This window comes from Zingiber officinale, chromosome 10B, assembly GCF_018446385.1.
Source record: "Zingiber officinale cultivar Zhangliang chromosome 10B, Zo_v1.1, whole genome shotgun sequence".
Lineage (NCBI taxonomy): Eukaryota > Viridiplantae > Streptophyta > Magnoliopsida > Zingiberales > Zingiberaceae > Zingiber > Zingiber officinale.
Window position 1 is genome coordinate 83,840,853 of NC_056005.1, and position 26,959 is coordinate 83,867,811.

At 36.1% G+C, this 26,959-nt stretch overlaps 1 protein-coding gene across 1 annotated transcript; it reads right to left on the reverse strand.

Moving 5' to 3' along the window:
- Nucleotides 1–760: 760 nt before the first annotated feature.
- On the reverse strand, nucleotides 761–2,670 carry LOC122030430. Its single transcript, XM_042589630.1, has 2 exons — nucleotides 2,372–2,670; nucleotides 761–2,289 (listed from the first exon to the last, which is right to left on the reverse strand). Exon 2 carries the CDS (start codon nucleotides 2,142–2,144, stop codon nucleotides 978–980), a length of 1,167 nt encoding a protein of 388 aa, XP_042445564.1. The 5' UTR covers nucleotides 2,145–2,289; nucleotides 2,372–2,670; the 3' UTR covers nucleotides 761–977.
- Nucleotides 2,671–26,959: the final 24,289 nt, after the last annotated feature.

Here is a 26,959-nt window from a genome sequence, read left to right on the forward strand (position 1 = left end):
CAAGTGAGCAAAAACGAAAATATCTAAGGCTAAGAACAGATTTAAAAAATATTCCACACGTTGAAACAGTTTTCAATTTCAACAAGCTAAAAGCAGAATTTCAGCAGCAAAGAAAGATAGAAAACAAGAGACATAAGCAATCGATTCAGCAGAAATCTAAGCTTGTTATACCAACAAACTGATGTAAATCCAATTCAGAATAAAAGTCTCAGGAACTCACAGCAAGAAAAAATGTGCTGCTGAAATCCAAAGAAACAATGAATCAGCAACCCATAGTTTGGAAACTGGAACTGGTAGCTTATGAACACTGCGATAAATGCCTTAAGTTTCAATTATATTAAGAACCAACAAAATGAGAGCCTCATCATAGTTTTAGATTGAAAACCATCTATAAATATAAGGTGACATAAAAATCCTAAAAAGTAAGCTCATTTAGAAAAAACCCTAATAGATTACTTGCTAATTTGGATTTATGTCATCATTACAACCCAAATTAAATAAAGCCAAAAATTGGGTTTACACGTTATAGAATTGTGCCTACAACAATAATTTGACAAATTAAACTCATCTAAGACTTGTTATAGATTACTTGATTAATAACCTGCATGATTTGGTAGCTTAGCCTATAAACACTCCGATAAATGCCTCGATAAGTTTCAAATTATATTAAGAACCAACAAAATGAGAGTCTCATCATAGTTTTAGATTGAAAACCATCTATAATTATAAGGTGACATAAAAATCCTAAAAAGTAAGCTCATTTAGAAAAAACCCTAATAGATTACTTGCTAATTTGGATTTATGTCATCATTACAACCCAAATTAAATAAAGCCAAAAATTGGGTTTACACGTTATAGAATTGTGCCTACTACAATAATTTGACAAATTAAACTCATCTAAGACTTGTGATAGATTACTTGATTACTAACCTGCATGATTTCCTCTTTTCTAAATATGCTTCAACTGCAATTTTGATTTAACATGCTTCTTTCATCTTTTTAGCTCTAGACCTAGTAATTGGACCTTCACTGATGCATAATGGGTCATCAAAAAATTCTAGAATTGGATGCTCCTTCCTTTTCATGGTCTTAGTTTGGTTGGTTGCAACTTGGTCTCCATCTTCGATTCCATCACTCATAGATTTTTCCCTAGTTGGAGCTTGCACCACTGTCATCTTTTCCTTGGCTTGCTGCTGGTTTTCGGCGTCATCTGCTTGCTGATCATCTTGTTCCAGCCGTATGATTGGCGGCTTCTGATTGGGATTCAACTCCTTCCTGCAACTTAGCTCAGTTGCATCATGCAACTCGGATTTTGATTGTTGGAATTCCTGATTCTGACATGGAATGAAGCTACTTTCAGCAACCTCAGCCCATACCCTTCCATTCTGTGACCCACCGGCTTCCTTTCCGGCCGTGGCCGTCTGACCAGCAGTGCTTGTAGGTATGGTGTTATTCTCTTTTGGTTGATATGTCCAATCTGTGGCCCACGGTCCTCTAAAACAACTGTTTGTATCATGCCCGAACATTGTGCAGTGGTCACAAAATTTCGGCTCCCATTCAAAAAAAACTCTCTGATCGAATTCCCCATCTGGAAGGCGGATTGTTACATTTCGAACAAGTTCCTTTGAGGCATCAACTTCCACAAGCATCCGGGGATGAGAGATTCTCTTCTTTGTTTGAGTCTTCTTATCAATATGAAGTGGTTTCCCTACTTTGGACACAATCATACTCAGACATGTTTCATTCCAACATTCTAGAGGCAAACCAGGGAGCTTTATCCACGCCGGGACATGTTTAATCTCATGGTCATCGAATTTGAAAAATTCTGGCATGTTCTTCAGCAACAAGGGTCTTCTAAACAAGAAATATGGCCCCGCAATCAGCACACTTTTCCTATCGTTTTCATTGTTAAATTTGAAAATTAGCCATCCACTGGAGTGAACCTCATGAGAGCAAGACACATTCCAAGAATCACAAAGCATCTGAACAGCCACCGCCTTGCCTGGTAATCTAGCTGGAAAATATCCGACGAGGCAAAACCCCCAAGCATCCTCCACTTTGTCCAGGTTGTGTGCTGGGATCTCAACATAAACTCCATTCACAGACGAGCCTAACCCAGCCTTGCCGGTAGTTCTGTCATGCATTGTATCAAACACCTACTGTGCCTCCTTGCTTAGTTACTGACCCTCCTCAACAAGTGTTACCAGACACAACATTTGCATCCACCAGCGTGCATGGGTTTCCCCTGGGTTGCTGCAGGTCGTCAAGTTGATGTCTTTCTTCTTCTCCCTGATGCAGTAATTAAACGTACTACTCAGGCCTGAAATCAGATCCAAATTGGCAGTTGGCACCCCCTTCAGATTAAGCTTACCTCACTTCCTTGCCGCGGCGTCGCCTACCACCAGGAGCGGCAGCTCAGATTCCAGCGTCGCTCAGTCCCGGACGCTTAGTTGAAGAATCCAAGCGCCGGTCCGCTGCTTCCCACAACTTTCCAACCCGAGAGTCTCGATTCTCCAGCAAGCTCTTGTCCCTCGTAGGAGACAAAGAGACCAGCACCACAAGGAATCTCACTCAAAAGTGCTGAGTAAGGAGCCGAAACGGGAGGAAGATATAAAGGGTGACGGCTAGGGTTTTCACATCATGTCTCTCTCACTAATCCTAGACATGATATATATTTTTTTTAAAACAAAAGTTTTTGATTTATTTGAGATTCGAACGTTGGGACTTCACTGCTGGCGCAATAATTAAGGGGGCGTTTTTTATCCTAAATTATCAAAATGTCCATCCTAATATTCAACCGTATATAATTATCCAATTGCCTTCCATATTATTCATTATTATTCTCACTATTATGTCTGACCTAAATTTTCCATCTAAATAAAAAAATAAAAATGGAACACCCTGTTAATGAATGAGAAAAAAAAAAAAAAGAAATAAGGTCCCTTCCAAAAAAAGTTTTCATCTATGATAAATAAAGAAATATATTATTATATATTTTTTAAACTTGTCAGATATAATATATTCTGCAGGAGATTTGAACCACAATTATTTAATAAATCGGTCCCACCTTTTGCCCTTTGCACCATAATTTTGTCATATTCTTTCTGTTATTACAAAAAATTGGGAAAACATTTTTTTGCTGTACAAAATTGATTAGCAGATATTTGATAAATGTTACATTTTCAAAGATTAATAAAAAAAATAGAGGACAAAAATTAAAAGGGCATCTCAATTATTAGCTGAAAGATAAGTTAAAATACTATTATAATAGCTATTTACTAACTTAATATTATTTTAGAATAAATTTAATTTAGTAAAAAATTATTATATATAAATCATTTTTATATAAACAATTCTTTATTAAATTAGTTAAAATGTTTGAACTTGATTAAAATAGTTTTAAAATTATAATATTATAATAGCTATTAAATAGTTAGTAACCTGTTTTAAAGTCTTTTTTTTATTTGATTATTTTATTATAGAATGACACTGTTTAACAGTTATTTGATAGTTTTAAAATATTTTTTTATTAAACTTAAGAATTTTTATTTATATATATATATATATATATAATGCGTGAATAAAACTACTTTTAATATAAAAAATGATAAACCATCCTTTTAACTTTGACAATTTTGTTTTTAAGAAAGTGTAATTTTTTGTATTTTTAAAATTTATCGTAGTAGATTTGGCATATTAGTAAATACCACTCTTTTAGATATTATTTAAAAATTATGCATGTATCACAAATACTACAATTTATCAAAGGGTGCATCTAAAATTCTGCATTAACTAAAAGACTTACCAAATTTTGAAAATGTCCCGGACAAACTTTTTTTTTCCATTTTACCTCTTTACCAAATTTGACATTTTCTCTCTCTTTTCTCTTTCTCTCATTTCTTTCCTCTTTTTTTATCAATGCAACCTCTCTTTTCTTTCTTTTACATGCATATATACATAATTATTATGGTACTAATTTTTGAAAATCAACACCATACCTTAAAATCAGGCCCATGATAGCCTCGATATGAATCATATCAGGTTCATGTTGGGTTAATTTTTTCGATAATATTTTAACACATTTGGAAAAGCTGAAATAAACAATGGATGATACCGTTAAACTCCTTGCAAGCTCAAAAATCTATAGGACATGAAATGAGTGAAATCGGATTTGTCTAGGTCCATCAGTGAGTTTCGATCAAAATTCACTAATGGACTTAGACAGGTCTAATTACACCTATTTTCAGGTCCTGTGAATTTCTTAGGTTGTAAGAGTCCAACAATGCCCTCCATTGCTTATGAATTGTGTGCCTGATAAGATCCAAGGGTGAAATGGACTTAGAGGTGTTAAAATATTATTTAAAAAATCAACCCAATATAGGCATGTTATGAACTGTTTGTTTTATAAGGTTCATATCAGACTCATATTAGGCCTAATATAAACCATACCAAGCCCACTTTGAGCTAATTTTGTTAATAATATTTTAATACTTCTAGAGAAACTGAAATAAGCAATGGAGGGTATTGTTAGACTCCTAACAACTTTATAAATATATAAGACCTTAAATGAGTCTAATAGAATATGTCTAATTCCAAAAGTGAGTTTCGGTTAAAACTCACTAATGGACCTAGACAGCTCTGACTGGACTCATTTCAGGTCATGTGAATTTCTTAGGCCACAGTGAGTCCAACATTGCCCTTTATTACTTATTTTGGCTTCTCCAGAGGTATTAAAATATTATCAGAAGAATCAACCAATTATGAGCTTGATATGAACCATAGGCTTGATATGATTCCATATTAGACCCGCATTGGATTGATTCTTCTAATAATAATTTAATACATTTGGAGTAGCCGAAATAAGTAATGGAGGGCACTTTTTGATTCCTTGCAGTCTAAGAAAATAGCAAGATCTGAAATGGGTTCAATCAAACCTATCTAGATCTATTAGTGAGTTTCAATCAAATCCCACTAATGGACCTAGATAGGTCCGATTGGACTCATTTTAAGTCCTATGAATTTCTTAGACCGTAAGAAGTCCAATGGTGCCCTTAATTACTTATTTCGACTTCTCTAGAGATATTAAAGTATTATTGGAAGAATCAATCCAACGTGGGCCTGATATGAACGTGGGTATGATATAATGCATATCAGGCCCAACATGGCCATGATATGATTCCATATCAAGTCCACGTTGGGCTTGATATGAACAATATCAGATCCACATTGGGTTGTTACTTTGAATAATATTTTAGCACCTTTGGAAAAGTCAAAATAAGTAATAGAGGGCATCGTTGGACTCCTTATAATCTAGAAATCCACAAGACTTGAAATAGGTCCAATCGGACATATTTATGTTTGTGCAATAAGGCCGATAAGAGGAGGGTGAATTGCCTGTACAAATAAAGATAAACCCTTCTCGATCATTCAATTCGGATTAGTAGCACAATTAAATTAAAAGAAAATTGAACAACTAATAAAGTAAAAGAGATTAAGGAATTACTTGGTTACAACTTAGGTAGTTGTTAATTAAAGACAAATGAAAGCACTAAAAAGATCTCCTTGGTGTAGGCGGAGAAGCCTCTTACACTCGTTAAAAAATTAGAAATATGCTAGGAAATGAATAAAGAAGTTGTTGAATATTTCCTAGGTCCAGGGATCTTTTATAGCCCCTTGAAAATATTATCCGCAGCTTGAAGGCACCTTCAAAGAGGTATAAGGCGCCTTCCATCAGTTAGAGTTTATCCGCTAAGAATAAAACTTTATCCTCGACTAACGGCTAACGAAGGTGCCTTCCATAGGCTGGAAGGTGTGTTCATACTGTTCATCAAAGGTGCCTTCCAAGCCATGGAAGGCACCACTACAATAAAATCCCTCATAGACATCAGTGGAACAACAACGGTTTTAGGCTAAAACCGATGTCTTTGAGTATTTTACACCGGTTTTTCTAAAAATCGGTGTCTATGAGCGCAGATTTTCGCTCATAGACATCGGTTTTTTAGGCGATGTCTATAAGCGCTCTTTTTTTTGTTAATAGACATCGATTTTAACATCGATTTTTAAAATCCGATGTTAATGAACCAAAATAAAATATTTTAATTTCCCCACAAGCCAAAATCTGCACACTGTGACGTTCCCTCCAAACCTAAATCTTTATCCCGCCCATTCCTCCGCACGACATCTCTCGCGTAAACCTAAACCGAGACATCTCTCTCAGCCTAAACCTAAACCTCCGACCATCTGACCATCTCTCTCAGCCTAAACCTAAACCTCCGACCATCTCTCTCAACCTCATCTCCCTCTTCCCCCTTCCTAGATCCTCTCCCGATCAGGATCAAGACACGACGAACTTGCTTCTCCGTCCAACCACACCGTATCTCCTCCAACTCCTCCATTTGGTTGAGAAGAGGAGGCCTTCTTCGCATTCCAGTAGTTTTTGCTTCATCCATCTCCGGTCCAGCATTCATTGCCACCGCTTGAGTCCTTCTTCACATTCCGGTAATTTTTCCTTTATACATCATCGCTACTGAATTTCTTCCTCATCTTCGACAGTTGCATCTTCTTGATCTCTTGTTTGCAAGTATTAATTGATTGATGCATGCAATGTGTTTGATGAATTTCCTCAAACACTACCTTGAGTTGATTTTATCATTTTTGTTTGATAGATTGAGGAGTTGTTAGTTCCTGTTACTAAGTTGGTTTTATGTAATCCTTGAACTATCAAGTTTCTTTTATGTCTAGGCTAATTGTTTTCACTGAAATGTCATGGTTTCTGGTTTAGAAATTTATTGGTATAATGATGAAGTAGTTGGTTTCTGGTTTAAAATTTATTGGTATAATGATGAAGTAGTTGGTTTCTGGTTTATGAAATTTATTCGTATCCTTTTCTTGGTAAGCGTAGTTGGTTTCTTGGAGGACCCGCATAGTTAATTTATTTGTATAATGATGGATTAAGAATTTTGGCTCATTGTTGTAATTGTCTTGATATTTTTGATTGATTTTAGATTCATTAGTATAACAAAATGGACAAGGCATGGATGGCAAAGGATAGATTATCACATGAGTTTGAACTTGGACTAGAATCTTTCTTACAATTTGCAACATGCTACTAATCCTACTAGTATACCTTGTCCTTGTACGAAATGTGGCAATCTATGGAACACTAATATTAATAGCATAAGGGCACATGTGTACTGTAATGGTATAGACTTAACATACAAAAAATGGATATGGCATGGGGAAGAATCTGTATTAGGAGATTTAAAGAAAGAGAATGATGCAGCTGGAGAAAGTGAAAACTATTTTGCTGATAAACCTATAGATATGGTACATGCTGCATATGAAAGTTCAGAGAATCCAGATCAATTTATAAAATTACTTGAGGATGCTGAGAAACCCCTGTATGTTGGGTGTACTAAATTTACAAAGTTATCTGCAATTGTGCAATTATATAACTTGAAAGTGAAATACAGCTGGAGTGATAATAGTTTTACTGAACTACTTGTCTTGTTTGGAGAAATGCTTCCCGTTGACAATGAATTGCCTTTATCTTTATATGATGCAAAGAAAAGCTTATGTGCAATGGGGATGACTTATAAGAAAATACATGCTTGCCCTAATGATTATGTCTTATACTGGAAGGAGTATGAGGATTTTACCGATTGTCCTACTTGTGGGTTGTCAAGGTGGAAGTTGGCCAAGAATTCTAGGATAATTGAAGGAGTCCCTGCAAAAATTTTATGGTACTTTCCTCCTATTCCTAGATTTCAAAGAATGTTTCGGAGCAAGGAAATATCTAAGGAGTTAATTTGGCATGCTAATAAAAGAGTATGTGATGCCTATATGCGACATCCAGCTGATGCACCTTGTTGGAGACTTGTGGATCATGATTGGCCAAATGTTGCATCTAAGGTTGGCCATAGCAGCTGATGAAATCAATCCTCATAGTTTGATGAGTTCTACATATAGTTGTTGGCCAGTTATAATGATCACCTATAACCTTCCTCCATGGTTGTGTATGAAGAGAAAATATATGATGCTCACGTTGTTGATTTCTGGTCCTAAACAGCCGGGAAATGACATTGATGTGTACTTGGCGCCTTTGATTGATGATTTAAAAGAATTATGGGAAGTTGGTGTTGAAGCATATGATGCACACCGAGAAGAAAGATTCTTGCTTAGAGCTGTCCTATTGTGGACAATTAATGATTTTCAGGCATATGGAAACCTGGCAGGATGCACTGTAAAAGGATATCAAGCATGCCCTATCTGTGGTGAGGAAACTTGTGCAAAAAGGTTGAAGCATAGTAAAAAAATGTCATTTACAGGTCATAGACGGTTTCTTCGTAGAGATCATCCTTATCGAAGGCAGAAGAAGGCATTTGATGGGACACAAGACTTTACTATGGCCCCAAAACCACTAAGCGGTGATGAAGTTTTAAAAAAAGTAGAAGGAATTACATGCCGATGGGGAAAAATTAGAGCAAATCTTCAATCAAAGGAAAATGATGGTAAGTCCTGCTGGAAAAAGAAATCGATATTCTTTGAACTTAAGTATTGGAAAGATCTGCATGTTCGACATGTTCTTGATGTGATGCACATAGAGAAAAATGTTTGCGAAAGTTTGATTGGTACATTACTTGATATGCCAGGAAAGACAAAAGATGGAATTGCAGCAAGAAACGACCTAGTGGATATGAAAATTAGGGGAGAATTAGCACCACAAAAAGGGGAGAAAAGGACATTTTTGCCCCCAGCATGTTATACATTAAGCAAGGATGAGAAAAGAAGACTTTGTAATTCATTGTTCGGAATTAAGGTTCCCACGGGTTACTCCTCCAACATCAAAAACTTTGTCTCAATGAAGGACCTAAAACTGGTTGGTCTTAAATCACATGACTGCCACACCTTAATGCAACATTTGCTTCCAATTGCCATCCGTGGTGTTCTACCCAAGCATGTCAGAAATGTTATCACAAGGTTTTGTTTCTTATTCAATGTGTTATGTAACAAAGTAATAGATGCCTCAAAGTTGGATAAAGTACAAATAGAAATTGTGACGACGTTGTGTCTGTTTGAAAAGTATTTTCCACCTTCATTTTTTGATATAATGGTTCACTTAACAGTTCATCTCGTGCGTGAGGTCAAGTTGTGTGGACCAGTTTGGTATAGATGGATGTTTCCATTTGAAAGATATATGAAAACATTGAAAGGTTATGTGCAGAATAGAAATCGACCAGAAGGATGCATGGCTGAATGTTATATTGCTGAAGAAGTTGTAGAGTTTTGCTCAGAATTTCTATCTAATATGAACACGATAGGGATTCCATCAAAGTATCGTGAAACAATACTCACTAAGTCCTTGTCAGGTGCCAAGGTGCACTTCTGTTGTCACGATGAGTGGGAACAAGCACATCGTTATGTATTGGAAAATGAAGCTGAGGTTGATCCTTACATTGTGTAAGCCCTCTAGTTCAATAATAATCTCCTGAAATTGTTTTAAAAAATATCTGATTAATCTCTTCAAAATTTTTTGATTAGGGAACATATGACACACTTGAAGCAAAAATTTCCTATTAAAGGTGCAAAGTGGTTACAAGATAAACACCACAGAAGTTTTATTTCTTGGTTCCATGAACATGTAAGTACCATAAATATTAGCATGTTTATTATTGAACACAAGAACTTTAAGACTTTTAATAATTAAACCCCCTTATGATGAATTGTAGGTTACAAATACAACATCATCTTCCTCCAATCAATTATCAGAAAAAGTGAAGCTGTTGGCAAATGGACCTAGCAAGCAAGTGCTAAAATACTCTAGTTATATGATCGATGGGGTCACTTATTACACGAAAGAACGTGATAATGTTACAGTTGTTCAAAACTCGAGTGTAAGCTTGCTCGCACAAACAATGCAAGTTGCAAGTTCAAAGGATAAGAATCCAATTATATCAGACATGATGTATTATGGTGTGATACAAGAAATATGGGGACTCAATTACCATGATTTTCGAGTTCCAATGTTTAAGTGTGATTGGGTAGAGAATAACACTAGTATTAGAGTAGATGATAATGGTTTCACCTTGGTAAATCTTAAGAGAATGGGATTCAAATCCGACCCATTTATCTTGGGCACTCAAGCGAAGCAAGTATAGAAGACCCTCAAGATCCCACATGGTCTATTGTACTTTCAACTACAAATAGAGAGTATTTTGAATACATCACTGATGATAAGTTGGGAGATCCTTCAATCCACTACCAATGCTTCACAAAAGGGATGCCATCAATGGATATTGACGAAACTGATGACAATGAACCATCCTGTATTCGTGAAGATTGTGATGGGATTTGGGTTGACAATGAGAATTATTAGTTTGGTAACTTTATTTATGGTTTATATATGTGACTATTTACTTTATTTTGGTAACTTTGGTTAATTGTTTGGTAGTAGTTTTTTTAAAAAAAATATACGAATGTTTATTTTGTTGTGATTTTGAATGATATGCTCTGCTCTATTTCAAATTCTCACTATTAATGATTAGGTTTTCGACACAATGAACACTAGAAAAAAGGCCAATTTAGCACATGATGATAAGTATTCACACACAAATGCAAAAGACAAAGAACAAGATCAAAAAGAGGGTGCTGAGGATAGCCAGGACATAGGATCAGATGGGACGGCCCAAACAGCAAGATCAAAAAGAGGTCGTACACAAATGAATAAGCTTGTTGTTCAAAGGATTCAGGGAGTCAAAAAAAGTGTCAAATTTAATGAGTATGGACAGCTAGTTGGCCAAAAGGCTTCTGAATTGCAAAGTTTTATTGGTGTGCTTGCTCGGGAAAAAGTTAATATTAATTACAACTCTTGGAAGCAAGTGCCAAATGAAGTTAAGAACATGATATGGGAATCTGTCAATGTAAGTTACATGAAACTTTCTTATGTGAAGCATTTTTTTCTGTTCTTTTATTTATATACTTAAGATATTTGTTTGTGTAGTTAACATACCAACTGGACCCAAAATGGAGGAATGGGTGTTTGATCTCTGCAAACACCAAGTGGCGTCAGTATAAAACTCACCTCACCAGGACATTCATCCAGCCAAATAGAAATAATCCGAAGCTTCTCAATAAGGTACCTCAAGGGCATTGCATTTCACGTGAAGATTGGAATAGTTTTGTGATTAATCGGATGTCTGAAGACTTTATAGTAAGTTGTTTAAGGTGGTCTTTTTAAATTCTAGTTGATATATGTGGTTATAATTCATCTATCACTATGTAGAGGAAAAGTGAATTACAAAGTCAAAGAAGAAAGGCAAACTTATACCCTCATCGTCTTTCTCGAAAAGGATATGCGGGTTTGTCTGAAGAAATAGTAAGTATTTAGTTAACATTAATAAATTCCTACTTATGGTTGTCATTGTTGGTGTTGAGTACGTTGACTTCATGTGGTTTTTGGTATCAGTCCAGTGTTTTATGTGATGACGAAGAGATAAACAGAGCCATCCTCTGGAAGAAAGGGCGGCTCAACAAAGCTAGGGAATTTGTTGGCGATGAGTTGAAGCAAACAGTGAATAAGATTGTAAGCAAAAGTATACATAAATTGCTTATTTTGTACATATATGATATATGCATATATTTAAAATTATTGTATTTGGATGCATGACAGGATGATTATATTGTCCAAAAGAAGGATGGTAAGATGCCCTTTACCAAACCATTTGAGGATATTCTCACGAAGGCCTTGAATTCTAACGAACATGGTGGACGTGTGAGAGGCATAGGAGAAAATGTCACTCCATCATCCTTCTTCAAGCTTGCTAGAGGGAAGGTGCAAATTGATAAGGCTGCCTATGAAAGGCAACAGAAAGAGTTTAAGGAGGCAAAAGCTATGCTTTCTGATCAAGGTGACAGAATAGAAAAATTGGAAGCAATGGTGTTGAAACTTTCTGGTCGAGAATTTGAGAGTGAGGAGAAGGGTAGCTGCTCAGTTAAACCACAATGCCTCCTCGATATAAAACCTGAAGTTGAACGTCATAGGCGCCTCTCAAATGAAGGCCTAGAAGAACATGATGATGATGATGTGAAAGTTATTGAGAAGGATTCTGTAAATACTATATTTCTTGATATTATTACTCTCTAAGGATACGTTACTTATGAATCTTGTAAAGCACTATCTGTTGAAGATTCATAAATTGTTTGTCTTATAGGGAAAAGCAGTGATGTTGTTATTGCAGCCTAACGACAAGACTACTGCATATGGGACAATTGTCTCTGTTAATGGACCTGGCAACTTTATTGATGATGTTCCATTACCCGTGAATTGCATGAGGATTGCCATCGATAAATCAATTGATCAATCAGCACCACTGCCTGTTGCAATCCCGTCTGCATGTCAGAGTATTGGGGATGCTGTAGGTGGCCATGTGGCTTGGCCTGTGCACTTAATCAGCATGCGGGATGAGGTAAATGTGATAAAGTGTTGTCTAAATTTTGTGTGCATTTAAAGTATGTCACATATCTAATATATATATGGTTGCATCTACATATGTAGAAGACCAGGAAGAAACAAGTTGACAACAGACAAGAGAAGAAGTTACAATCGTCCAATGTGCCAAGACCCTTACACATCTTATATAGTTATTTTCAGCGTCTTGATGAAACAGAGAATGTGATTTTGGAATTAGTTCCTAATGTATTTGGCATGGAGCACACAGTCCATGTTAATTGCGATGACATATTTCCCTTTTGTGAATTGAAGCCAATCACAGACACTTGCATAGTTGTGTATATGTGGTAAGCTTTCAATTGAATTGGACTTTATTTATATGTTTCATTAATTTAGATTTCATCATTTTTTTGGGATATTTTCCAATTGTAGGCATCTATATAGAAAGATGCAGGAAAAGATGTTGCTGCAGGATTTCAGATTGGTGGATCCAGTGCCTGTGGAATATGTACCATCAAGAAATTAGAATAGAGATTTCATCCAAGAACAGTTGAATAAAAGGGCTTCTTACTTAAGCAGTAGGCTAATTGGTACCTCATCTGGTCAATTGGTTGTTGTGCCATGCAACGTTGGGTGAGTAAGAATAACATTATATATCACTCTCACTTGCATATTTTGAGAACTTGCAAGATGCATATATACACTAATTATATTTCTTTGTGTAGTTTTCACTGGATTTTGACTATCATCAATGTTGAGAAGGAGATTATTTTTTTGTTGGATCCTCTTAGTCACCGCATTCGTGATCAAGATTGGAAATATGTTGTCAACATGTAAGTTTTTTGGCTTCTTTTCTTACCTTTGTTGAAACATGTAAGTATTTTGATGTGGAAATACAATTCCCACGGGTTATATGCATGTAGGGCCTTGAAAATGTATAATGCGGAGGCTGGAAGGAAAGGGAAAAAACAACCAACATGGGTAGCTGTCAAGGTATGTCCTTTTGATTAGCAACTGTTTCACTATCCTTGAAGGAGTTATTCCAATATTTCTTTTCTAACATAGGCTCCTCAACAACCGGATGTGGAGCAATGTGGTTTTTATATCATGCGATATATGAAAAATATAATTGAAAATTTTGGAGTTGACCACAAGGATTCACTTCCAGCAATGGTAATAATACAATATTTACCCCTGGTGATTTTGATAATTTCGATTTAGTTCCCCTGGTGCTTGCTATAATTTTTTGATACAAACCGGATGCTATGCTTTTGTTACAATGATTTTTTTTTATACAAACCGAATGCTATGCTTTTGTTACAAACCATATACTAGTTGGAGACTAAATGATTGCCTAAGAAGAAAGGAATTAGAGATTAGGAGATGCAGTGAGTAGAGTGGCTAGATAAGCTATCTTAAATGGTAACCTTAGGATTAAAGGATTGATTACATTTTTTGAACCTGCTCAACTTCCTCTAAATATCTAACACATTGATACTCGAATTTAACCTAACCTATTAAGATAAATGGGTAATCAATACTAATCCTTATTTTGATTGTTTAAATGTTGGGCTCCTGTTTCATAGCAAAAGGTTCATTTTGTGACTCTAAACTAAGTTTTTTTTTATTGTTTAAGTGTATTTTCTGAATTTTGATAACCAATTTTTTTTTTGTACATCTACCATCAAGTATGACCCTACTTTATTAGATGTTATCATGTTTCTTTTTTTGCTTCAATTGACAATCTGGTGGTTCGCAGAATCTGGAGTGTGGACAATCTGTTAAGGTTGTCTTTAATCAGATTTCGATTGTGCTACTAGAGATTCATAAATGAATATTTGTCAATCTAATCAGCTGGTTTGGCTTAAGAATAAGATCAGTAATAGCCAACCAAAGTCTAGTAAAAATGCCCTCAAAAGTAACTAGAGTGGCCGAAAAGAGGGAATTAGAATTGGAGAAAGAGATGGAGATTATTAAGGATATCAATGTATATATTAGTCTCTTTCTCTCTTTCCTAACAACTTAGCTTTTAGGATAAATAGTCAGCCAATCAAATTTGAGAGAAAAAGAGAGGAGAACCTTCACTAGTGCAATTGGCGACCATGCACCACTCTTGTTGTCCGCTGTGCTGTAAGGCAGAGTTGACGGATGTAAGTGTGATATGTTAGGATCTTTATGTTCTTGAATTTGGGATCGTTTCCAAGGTTTTTCTGAAGTAAAATTGCTGCTTAGGATCTCAGCGTCCTATCATAATCGATGTTTCTGAGTTTTGTGACCTTGTGCCCTATGATTACAGTAATTGGCTAGTTTGCATCAAGAAAATTCCCTGCTCTTGATAAGAAAGAAGACCATTAAATAGCTTCCTGATTGTGAATACTTCATTACTTGTAAATTAACCAAATATACACTTTTCAGTTGATCTGTTACAGTAAAAGCCAGTAATAGAAACTACTTAACCAGATATACACTTTTAGACCCTCATCTTCATGCACATGGCTAACTGTATTGATGATGCAACATAGAAACAGGTAATTTGCTGCAGTTCCACTTAATTAACACTTTCACTGCATATCAACCCACCTTGTGTTTGCATGCTTCATTGATTGCGTGGTGATGGTGAATTTTATAGCTTTTGCTCCTTATTGTATTATGTCTATTAGCCATGTGTATACAAAGGGCACAGTTGCATTCTTGCTTATGAGATTTGGAAGATGGCATCAGAGGTAGTACAATAAATAGTATATCTCTTCATTTGCTTGTTAACTATGAACATTTTCTTTGTTCTTCTATGCTTCCTTCACTGTTATATTCGTTATCTTCCAAGCAGCCTTTAAAAACTCAGTATTCTATTTTATTTGATACATGTACACATTTGTTTTAGTTATTTGACATATGGTGGATTTATGTGTTTTTACAGTTTACAAATCTCAAGTACTCTAGAGTTGAAATTGATGAAGTGCGGTTCGAGTGGGCTGAATGCATGCTAGATTACATTTGAGACAGTTGTACCTTGATGTGTTAACAGAATGTTATACTTTGATTTTGATATCTATTAGCTAGCTTTTGATGTAAAAAGAATGTTTGGGTATTTTATGGATATTGTTGTAAGAAGATTATTTATATAATTTGTGAATATTTGTGTATTTTATGGATATTATTGAATGAAGAATATTTGTACAATTTGTGAATATTTGTGTATTTTTTTTTTGTTATTGTCGGTTTTAAAATCAAATATGTGCTGTTAAAAAATATACATATTACATCAGTTTTCCACCGATATAAAACCGGTGTTATAAAGTAATATTACATCGGTCATTTACCGCTGCCAAAACTGGTGTTATTAACATACAATATTACATCGGTTTTACACCGTTGATGAAACGGTTTCGTTAAGTGATACTACACCGGTTAATAACCGATTCGAAGACCGGTGTCGTTAAGTGATACTACACCGGTTTTAACCCGATGTCTAAAATGGCAGACTTTTAACATCGGCTTCATAGAGATCGGTCGAAAATCAAATAGACACCGGTGGAAAACCGATGTCTATGAAGGTTTTTGTTGTAGTGCACCTTCTATACGGCAGAAGGCAAATCAACTACTATAAATTGATCTCTTCTTGTGTGGGTGATGCTTCGACTACCTAGAGTTGAGCTCACCCGAACCCAATTCCGACCTTCTCCTCGAGCAGCCTTCCTACCCAACTTCTCATCCCTCGGACCATCACGCACGTCCTTCTCATCCGTCGGTGTACTCTTTCGCAACACCTCGACCTTCAGATGTACCGAACTCGTCGGCTCCTTTCCCATGTCATCCTTCTCGCTAGCTGTGTCTTCCACTTGACTTCTTATATTCCTAAGCTCCTACACACTTAGACACAAGGATCAAATACAACAGGACCTAACTTTAATTGGTTGACCACATCAAAAACTATCACAGAATACTTATAATCTCTCCCTTTTGATGTGTATCAACCCAAGTTAAAGTTAGGGTTAAACATAAAGTAATAACATGATTACGTAATGAAGAAAAGAAGTTTCAATTAGAATTAAATAAGTTACAATGAGAAAATATTGCAATGAAACCAAGTTAATAAAAAAAAAAAAATGTTCGTTACTCCCCTTAACTTATAATATAAATGTCAATCTTGTGTCCTAGGGAAATCATTTAACTCATACCTTAAAGAATCTCGGTTAGTTACATGTTCTCCGAGGTTTGTTAGTCCGATGATTAACTCCTTTAGCTTGGCATACAGTTGTACTACTAACTCTCCTTCTTTCAATCAGAGGTTAGTCAGTTGGTTCCAGAGCAGATCCCATTTATCGAGCTTGGCTTCGGACGTACCTTCATGTAGCTCTAGGAACTTCTCCCAAAATTCCTTTATTAATTCGTAGTCACCGATTCTGCTGACTTGCTGCTACAAAGTCTGCTTGTTCCTTCTTAGTCCATTGGTATTCCTCTTTTTCACATTCTTGTGAGTCCTAGGGAGCTACAAAACTATATTTTATAATTAAAAGCAGTTCAAAGTTTGTTTTAAAGAATACCTCCATGCGTTTCTTCCATATCACGAATTCTCCCTCAAACTTTAGTGGGTAGATGTTTGGTCCGGTCATAGTCTCGGTACTTCAGTTGGTGGTTAGTCATTCTGAGGCGGTAGAAATTGTATGACTCAAACTTAACATATCTCTGGCACTGTAGACTTAGTCATATAACCCAGAAACACATCGCTAGATTACTCAGTTATTGTTTCTCGATATGCTATTTTCTTAGAAAGAGAGTTTATTTCTAAAGAAAATAGTGGAAGTAAAGTAAATCTTGATGAAATTATAGAATCTACAAATAGGTTGGAATATGAACAATCAGACGATGAGACAGTGCCACAAATACAAGTGTCTCCTTCATCCGAGACTGCTCCTGAAATGGGAGATCAACGTAAGTCTACAAGAGTACATCGAGAGACAAATAGATATAGTTGGCTCATAACCCAAGATGAGAAAGTGTTACTCATTAAAGATGATGAACCATCAACTTATGAGGAAGTAGTTTCTTCAAATGATTCTGAGAAATGACTAGAAGTCATGCAATCTAAAATGAAATCCATGTACATCAATCAAGTTTGGGAGTTGGTTGTGTAGGATCGATGACATGCTAGAGAGGGGGGTGAATAGCACTTGTGGTTAATTCGTTCGTTTCGTAAAACACACAGAATACGCGGCAAAATAAAGAAGGAAAAGATAAGCAATGCTAACAAGCTTTCTTTTACTTGGTTCGAAGCCTGTGGTGACTCCTACTCCAAGGTCCGTGATCATTGATCGCTTACGTTAGGCAATCACTATAGATCCGGAAATAGATACAAATATTAAATACAATTGCAATACAATAAAGTTACCAACAATAATAGAAATATAAGTCTTTCGTCGATTGTCGGAGTAGCATCGGAGAGAGTAGCAATTGTTCGTTCTTGATCTTAGAAATTATGTTTTGTCAGTGTTATCAAAGCAACTGGTCGAGTCCTCCTTTTATAGCCAACCCAGACCTGATCCAGGTCCATTGATCTCGGGATCAGGTTTGACTCGTCATTGATCGGTCGATCGATCCCCTCGTTTGGTCGACCGATCCCCTGGTTCGATCAGCCGATCTTGTCTAGATTAGCCTCGCTTCCCTTCCAAATTTTGCCGCTCAAATAAGCCTTCATTTCGTCAACCGATCCCGCCATTCGATCGATCGATCATCCGATGATCTCTATCTCGATCAACCCGGCCTGATCTAGTCATCGCTTATCCTTGGTTCGGTCGATTGAACCCGAGATTCAGTCGACCGATCCCCTGGTTGAACTCGGTCCACTCGCTGGAACTCTGATCTTGTTGCTTGGAGGTTCGATCGACTGAACCGAATGTTCAGTCGACCGATCCTGGTTGAATCTAATCATACATAAAGTGTTAGTCTCCTGCAAAACAGAGTTATCACATAGCAGATAATATCTAAATCATTAACCTGACAGCCTTCGAACTGTCCGGTTCTGACTTCGAATTTCCTCTGAAAATCCTAGGTCAAACCGACGCCTATTGTTCTCTCACCGGGAAACACGTCCTCACCTACTCCTCTCAACAGAAGTTACCTATAGCCAGACTGGTCCTCTAGATCGACTGGACTTTCCGCCTAGAGTTACCACCCCCTAGGACCTAGGGTTACCTCCCCCTAGGGTTTTCCATAAACTAGGGTTATCATCCCTAGGACCTAGAGTTACCTCCCTTAGGGTTTGTCATAATCTAGGGTTACCACCCCCTAAGACCTAAGGTTATCTTCTCCTAGGGTTTTCCACCTACCTAACCGCAGCTAGGACTTTCCATCACCTAGGGTTACCATCCCCTAAGACTTAGGGTTACCTCCCCCTAGAGTTTTCCACCTGCCTAGAATCCACTAGGATTTTTTACTAAGAAAACTTAGGGCTTTCCTACAAGCTCAATCAATCTTGTTAGATCACAAGATAACTTAACTTTGGCCCCTTTGACATAATCAAAACTCAGGTTCAATCGTCTGATGCTTCCTGCATAATAATCTCCCCCTTTTTATTATGGCAACACGGTTCAAAGTTAAGTAAAACATAAAAATAAATAAAAGAATTTAAGCATGAACAATAATCTGTAAAAAAAACTCTCTTATGCTCCCCATTTCATAAAAATTATGTTTAACTCTTAACTTTTAACTCTCTCTCCCCCCCCCCCCCCCCTTGACATATATCAAAAAGGAGAGAAGGTTGTTTGAAAAAAAAATATTTTTACTTTGTTTAATATGAAACTCCCCCTGAAGGATAACACTTAAAAAAAAAACTTAGCTAAACTTAGCTTTAAAAATAATTACTTTGAAAAATACTTAGCTAAATTAGAAATTCTTTGAAAATACTTAGTTTTTTCAATAAAGACTTAGCTAAACTTAAGCTTTGAAAATTACTTAGCTGAAAAAAATTAGCTAATCTTAAGTTTTGAAACGGTCTTAGCTTTTACCAAAAAAAAACTTAGTTAAATTTTAACTTTGAAAATAATTTTTTTTTCAAGTACTTAGCTTTCAAAAGAGGTTGATAAAAACTTAGTTTTATAGAGGTTTTGAAAAAGGCTTAGTCAAAAGTACTTAGCTTTAAAAAAATACTTTTTAAAAAACTTTTTCAAAAATATTTGAACCTGTTTTTTTTCAAATAAGGTTTATTTTTATAAAAGATTAGCTTTTAAAAGATTTTGATAAATACTTAGCTTTTAAAAATATTTTGACAAAAATACTTAGCTAAGTAAATAATTTATTTGAAAAATACTTTATCAAATACTTAGTTTCTATCTTTTCAAAAAATAATTTATTTTTATTTTCAAAAATAGTTTAAAAAATTGAACTTCCTCTTTTAGAAGTATTTTGAACTTTTGAAAAGTTTAACTTTGAAAAATAATACTTTAAATTAATATATTAATCTTTTCTTTCACTCCCCTTAATTAATGCTAAAAACAAATGAATAATTTTTAGGGTATCCTAAAATCCAAGCATGTAAGTTAAAAACATAAAAGTTATTATTTATTTTCTTGATTTTCCATGTCACTCATTCTATTTTATCAAGCATATTCAGCTTATGAGTGTGTGTGAAGACGGAGTTAAGTTAAGTTGATTTCATTTTTAACTTTGAAAAATATTTATGATATTGATGTATATTTCAAAAATAATTTATGTTAAATTTGGATTTCAAAAATATTAAATTTGAGATTGAAGACAAAAGTATTTTAAATTTGAGTTTCAGAATAATTGAATTTTGAAGATTTCAAAATGTTGAGGTCAAAAGTATTTTAAATTTGAGTTTCAGACTAATTAAGTTTGAATTTAAAAATATTTACATTTGAGTAATTAAATTTTGAATTTTAAAACTTTTTAAATAATATTTAAAAATAATTATGATTAAGATTTTGAAAATTAAATCATTTAAAATAATTTACTTTAATTAAGGATTTTAGAATTAATTAAAATTAATTATACTTTTAAAATTAATTATTATTTGAAAATAATTATAATTTAGTTATGATTTAAAAATAATTAATATTTTAAAATTAATTATGATTTGAAAATAATTATAATTTAATTATGATTTGAAAATAATTAATATTTTAAAATTAATTATGATTTTAAAATTAATTATGATTTGAAAATAATTATAATTTAATTATGATTTGAAATTAATTAATATTTTAAAATTAATTATGATTTTAAAATTAATTAAGATTAATTAGATTTTGAAATTAATTATTAATTAAAATGACTTAATTTAATTGAATTAATTTTTAGTTAACTTAATTGAGTTTGGTTAATTACTCTATATTTTAAATCTAGGTCCATCTCACCCTTTTCTAGATTTTTAATTAAGGAACCTTAATAGTTTTGTAAGATAGTTAATTTAATCTTCAATTTAAATTCCAATCTAAGGATTGATCAGCATTTGAGTTAGACTAAAGTTTAACAGTCAGTTAATTAAATATATATTTCAATAATTAGCTTCCAGACTGTGGCGAGACACTAAGCCTTCTTAGGTATGAGACCATCCACCACTTCTAGATAAAATCATTTAAAGAAATTAAATATTTAATTTCCTTTCTGAAAATCCTAGATCTAACTAATCAAGTGTGGATCAAGCCTAAGTCCTTCTAGATTAAGCAATTAGTAATCATGAATGACATTTATCAATTAATTACTTAAATGCATATTCATGGTAATTATGCATGAATCAAACAAATCAAGAATTTATTAGTTAAGTTAACAAGTTACAATTTTAAGTTAACTTTTAAGTTGAGTTTTGAGTTTACGGATTTTAGTGTTTATCGATTGATTTCATAATTAAAAGGTACTTAATTAAAACTTGGTTCTTAGATTTTAAGTTTTACCTTAGACTTATAATCCAAGTCTAGATTTTGTGATTTGGTTAAATTATTAACAATCTTTTCTAATTTATCAATTTTATCTTTTAAAATATTATTTTGCATTTCTAATTTTCTAAGAGTTAATTTCTTATTTTTATTAAACAATTTTGAGTTATTCTTATTTAGATTTGAATCAAATTTATTTATTGCATTATTAGCATGCATATCTAATTTTGAAGAGAAATATATACTAGAGCAAGCAGGATTAGCTAGGGTACATACATGTATTGCAAAAATTAGATTTTCATGTAATGTAAATTTACTTACCTTGATTTCTCCCCTTGGATTCTTAGATTTTCTTTCTGGACATTACTTTTGTAGTGACTCATTCATTTGCACTTGGAGCATTCAATGTGTTTCTTCCCTTTCTGGATCGATTTCTCCTTTTCCTCTAGTTGTGTCGGTCGAATCTTATGAGTAGGGCACTGGTTTCTATAGTGCCCTCTCTCCCTACACTTAAAACAAGTTATGTGAAATTTACAATTTGAATTTACAAGTTTACCTTTTAGATCCATGATAGTATTCTCCCCCTTGACTATTGTCATCTCTAATTTAGACTCAGATTCAGCTATCTCTTCTTTGGCCATTAGTGCTATGAAATCAGTCTGATCCGATTCTTTTGAGTCTGGTTTGGAGGTTGACTCTAGAGATTTATACTCAGATTCAAACTCAGGTTCGACTTGGTCTTCTGGCTCTGAAGGAATCTCATGAAGCTTGATCAATTTCTCCCAAAGCTCCTTAGCATTGTTGAACTTTTCAACTTGATCAAGCTCTAAATTTGTTAGTCCGCATAGGAGACTACATGTTGCTTTTGCATTTGCCTTAATTTTTCTTCTTGTTTGTGCATCCCACTTAGAGCTGTCAGATGGGCCAACCCGTGGTAGGGCGGGTCGGCCCGTAGCGGGCTAACCATTTGGCGGGGCGGGGCAGGTCGACCCGTCAACTTGGCTGGTTGGAAAATTTTCAACCCAACCCAATCCAAGGTGGGTTATGGGCTTGTGCAACGACCACCCTTCTTACTATACTATACTACTCTCTAAGAATGACCGTTACTTAACTACTAACTCTACTTAACCGGTATGATCGAAACCATGAAGAGTCCTTACCAAAAAATTTCGGTAGAGTCTCTCATGTACCGGTGACCATAATCATCAATACATGCAAAATAAATCATCAGCCACATGCGACTGGTATATATACTTCACAACCACGCAGTAATAAGACACAACAACTTAGAAAAAAACTATTCTAGCAATAGCAAATGAATAAATCTCCAACAATGGGAAACAACCAAACTAACAATGCGGAATAGACTCAATTAGTAACATAAGAAAAAGGAAACAACTCTTTAACAATCTCAACTTCTCTAATAACATTAAAGAAGGACTCTAAACAACTTCTTAGTCAAGTCCCGAGGCTTCCATAGTTCAACATCACACACCATCTCCACCATCTTGTCGCCTTCTTCCTTATACTTTAGCTTTTCCTTTATCTGCAGTAGGAGGAAATGCAATCTATAAGCAAAATGATTAGTAAGCGCTATCTAACTCATAAAACTCGAAAGAGCATATAACATGAAGAATGCTAAAACTGAAATGCTAAAGAGAAAAGCTACTCATGCTCAACTAATAGCAAAACTCTGAAAATAATCTGCATACTCATGATACACAAGAATAAAGCTGCATGCTGAAAGGTAAAGCTAATCATGCTCAATAAACTAATCAGGCTGAAATGCTAAACATGTAAAGCTACTCATGCTCCTCTAATAGCAAAGGAATCAAACATACTGAAATGCTAAACATGTAAAGCTACTCATGCTCTTCTAATAGCAAATAACAGTAAGCTAATCTAAATAATATGCAAACACAAAAGAAAGCTAAACTTACTGATTTTAAAACAAAGTGAAACTTATTTCATTTGTTCTAAACTTATTCTTTTATCTCACTTGTTTAAAACTTATTCTTTTATACTTTTATACTTATGTGAAACTTATTTTACTTGTTCAAAAGCTTATACTTATAACTCTTCAAAATAGTAATCAACTTCTCTTGGGCCCAGACTTAGTACCAAAGCGCGCTCCCTAATAGCAACTGGGGTAGCGACCCACCAGTCCTACGAGGGTAAAGACCTTGGTCTTACCAGGGCCAAGACTGTTGGTGCAACATCCCTCAGGTCAAGGTTGACCTAGTTGACCAAGCTTGAGTCTTGGTTTGGGTTTCGATGTTTGACAATGCAAGGTTGATTGAAGAAGAGTCAAGTAGGTCAAGGATGACCGGATACTTGACTGGGAAGTCCTAACTGGGATGTTAGGCAGGAGGAAAATCCTGATGAGTGAAGCCAGGTGAAAGACTTAGTGAGTGAAGCTAGGCAATTGGGAAGTCCTAGTGGGTGAAAGGCAAGAAAATCTGGTGAGTGAAGCCGGTGAAAGACCTAGTGAGTGAAGCTAGGCAATGGGAAAGTCCCGTGAGTGAAGCCGTGAGAAACCGGGGTCAAGGTTGACCCGGACATCGGTGAGAGTCCAAGTAGGTCAAAGGGATTGACGGATACTTGGCACGAGAAGAAAAGTCAAGTAGGTCGGAGGACCGGATACTTGGCAAGAAGAGAAAAGTCCAAGTGGGTCAAAGGATTGACCGACACTTGGTGAGAGTCCTACCAGGTCAAGGGTGACCGGATGCTAGGTCTTATGTACCAACAAGTCATGGTTGACTAGATGTTGGTTTAGGGGCTTTGGACTTGGTTTTGGGCAAAACCAAGGTTTGGATTGATCGGATTGATCCAGAAGTTTGGATTGATCCGTGGATTGATCCGAGTTTAGATTGATCGGCCGATCGATTGGGAAGATCCCCGGGATCGATCCGTCGAGTGGGCGATCGCCGAGAGCACAGAACGTCTCTGGATCGATCCGCTGATCGATCCAGAGACCCCAATCGATCGGTGGATCGATTGGGGTGCCGCTCACGCGATAAAGGCTGGATCGATCCGTGGATCGATCCAGTAATTTTCCGCAGAGCACAGAGGCGCTCTGGATCGATCCGTGGATCGATCCAAATCCTCCCCGATCGATTGGGAACATTCGAATCGATCGGGATCCGACCGTTGGCGTCGTTTATAGCTGTTGGCGTGCGATTCCTTCGGTAGAATTTCACCGTTTCATCTCAGATCTTCGCCAGCTCCTCCATAGCACTCTCAAAGCTCGTGATCGCCAGTTCTTGAAGGTTCTTGGAAGCTCTCCGAGTCAAGAGGCGGATCAAAGGCAAGAAGAGAAGCTAGGGTTAGGGTTTTCTGCATTCATTGTAAGCTTTGTGCTTGTATTTTGTTTCCCTTTCCTTCTTCTTGTACCGAGAGTCTTGTAGGGCTTCTCCGCCCTCGGTAGTTACCGAAAAGGAGTGTTTCATAGTGGAGGGTGCGTGCGTGGTGTGGATCCTTGGATTAGTCACCTCCTTTGGAGGTGGATACCAAGTAAAATCCTAGTGTTAGCGTGGTTGTATTTGTTTCTGTATTTTCCGCTGCATATTCTTGAAGAAACAAGCAACGCCGAGCAACGCCAAGCACCGAGCGAACGCGACGAGCTATTCACCCCCCCCTCTAGCTACTTTTGGTCCTAACAAGTGGTATCAGAGCAAGACCGCTCTTCACCGGAATCATCGCCGGAAGGGTCAAGCATAACAAGAAAAGCTAGAGGGTGAAGAAGTTGGAGCAAATTCTTCAAGTTCAAGACTTTATCAAGCTCAACTTCAAGATGCAATTCCAAGATGGACTTGGATTTGACACAAGGGTGGCTCCACCATACACTTCTACGAGTTTCGATTCTTGGAAATCAAGAATCGAAAATTTTCTGATGATGGAGATAGAGCAATGGTTTGCTCTAATGGAAGGCTTCAAGGCTCCAAGAAACTCAAAGGGTAAAGTTCTCAAGAGGAGCAAGTGGAGCCAAGAGCAAGTCCAAAGGTGCGAGGCCAATGACAAAGTGACCAAGCTCTTGGTCAATTTATTGCCAAACACCATCCTTTGCAAAATTGGAGAATTTGAAGATGCAAAGGAATTATGGAGCAAATTGGCCAAGCTTCATGAAGAGATCCCCTCCACTGTACAAGAGCAAGAAGAATCCAGAGAGGGTGACTCTTTGGAGCAAGACCAAAAGGAGGACTCCAAGGTTGAGAGATACTCAACCTCCGAAGAAGAGGAAATCCAAGAAGTTTCATCCTCAAGGGAATGCAACGAATGGAACAAGGAGGGAGCATACTTCTTGTTTCATATTCAAGATGATGAAGTCTCCACCTCTAGGATTGAGGGGGAGCAATCCTTGGTGACGCCGGATCAAGAAGAAGGAGAAGCTTCTACATCCGGGTCGAGAGAAGAAGAGGAGGAAGAAGCCTCTACCTCCACAAGTCAAGAAAAATCAAATGGAGGAGAATCAAGGTCCGATCAAGAGGAAGCTTCTACCTCCGGATCAAAAGGAGAAGATGCCACCCCTACAAGCAAAGGTATAAACATATCAATTAATAATAAAAATCATATCATATGCTTTGAATGTAGGGAACATGGGCATTACAAAAGTAAATGCCCTAAATTGGCCAAGAAGAAGGGCCAAGTGGCACAAAAGGGCAAGGAGAAGCCCAAGGAGACCATCCCCGGAACAAAGAAGAGCAAGGAGCACATTGTGTGCTTCTCTTGCAATCAAAAGGGGCATTACCGAAGTCAATGTCCTAAGGGGAAGAAGGTGGTCAAGGCTCATGGAGGAAGCTCTAGTCAAGGGGGAGCCTCTAAGGTAAAGAAGAAGGTAACATTTATTGAGCCTACCCCTTTACATTATGGTAAAAAGCATGATAGTTCTAATTTTTATCATTTTAATGCGATTTACCATAAGAATAGAGAGCATGGTAAAATTAAGGAAAATCATGTGGCTCTCCATGCTAAGACTACCACACCTAAGGTTAGGGAGGTAGATAGAAATCTAGGCAATCACACTAAGGGTTGTATTTATAAGCGTAGAAACAAAAATGCTCATGGGTGTAATGAAAAATCAAAATTTAATGATTTAATGATAGAAAATCAAGTCTTGAGGTCAAGGCTTGATAAAATGGAAAAGACCCTAAAAAGGATGGAAAATATCCTAAAAGGGCAAAATGAGCATAGCCTAGGTCTAGGAGCACATAGGTCATCTAATGGCCATAAAGGTTTGGGATACAAATCCAAGGCTAAGAAGGATGTGCCCTCTTACCATAGGGTTCCATATAGTTATGGAACAAACCCTAGGTCCAGTGGTCAAGTCAAAAATACTAGGGAAGTCATCCTTAAGATTATTTTTGCAACAAATGTGACTAAGACTTCTAAGAAGTCAAAGAAGGTCACAAAGAAGGTCACAAGGGAAGAAATCCCTAGGGTTGACCTAGAAAAAGTGACCAAGGCTTCTAAGAAGCAAAACAAGGTCACTAGGAAGGTATCTAGGGAGGTTATCCCTAGTGAATACCTAGAGCATCCAAGGAGCACCAATAGGTTTTGGGTTCCTAGGAGCATCTTCTCTACCCCATAGATGGGTTAGAGAGTGTCAACTCCGATTAGAAGG

Bases quoted from the DNA above. Each gene is read 5' to 3' on its own strand.
- LOC122030430 (XM_042589630.1), bottom strand. From the start codon at position 2,144: ATGCATGACAGAACTACCGGCAAGGCTGGGTTAGGCTCGTCTGTGAAT.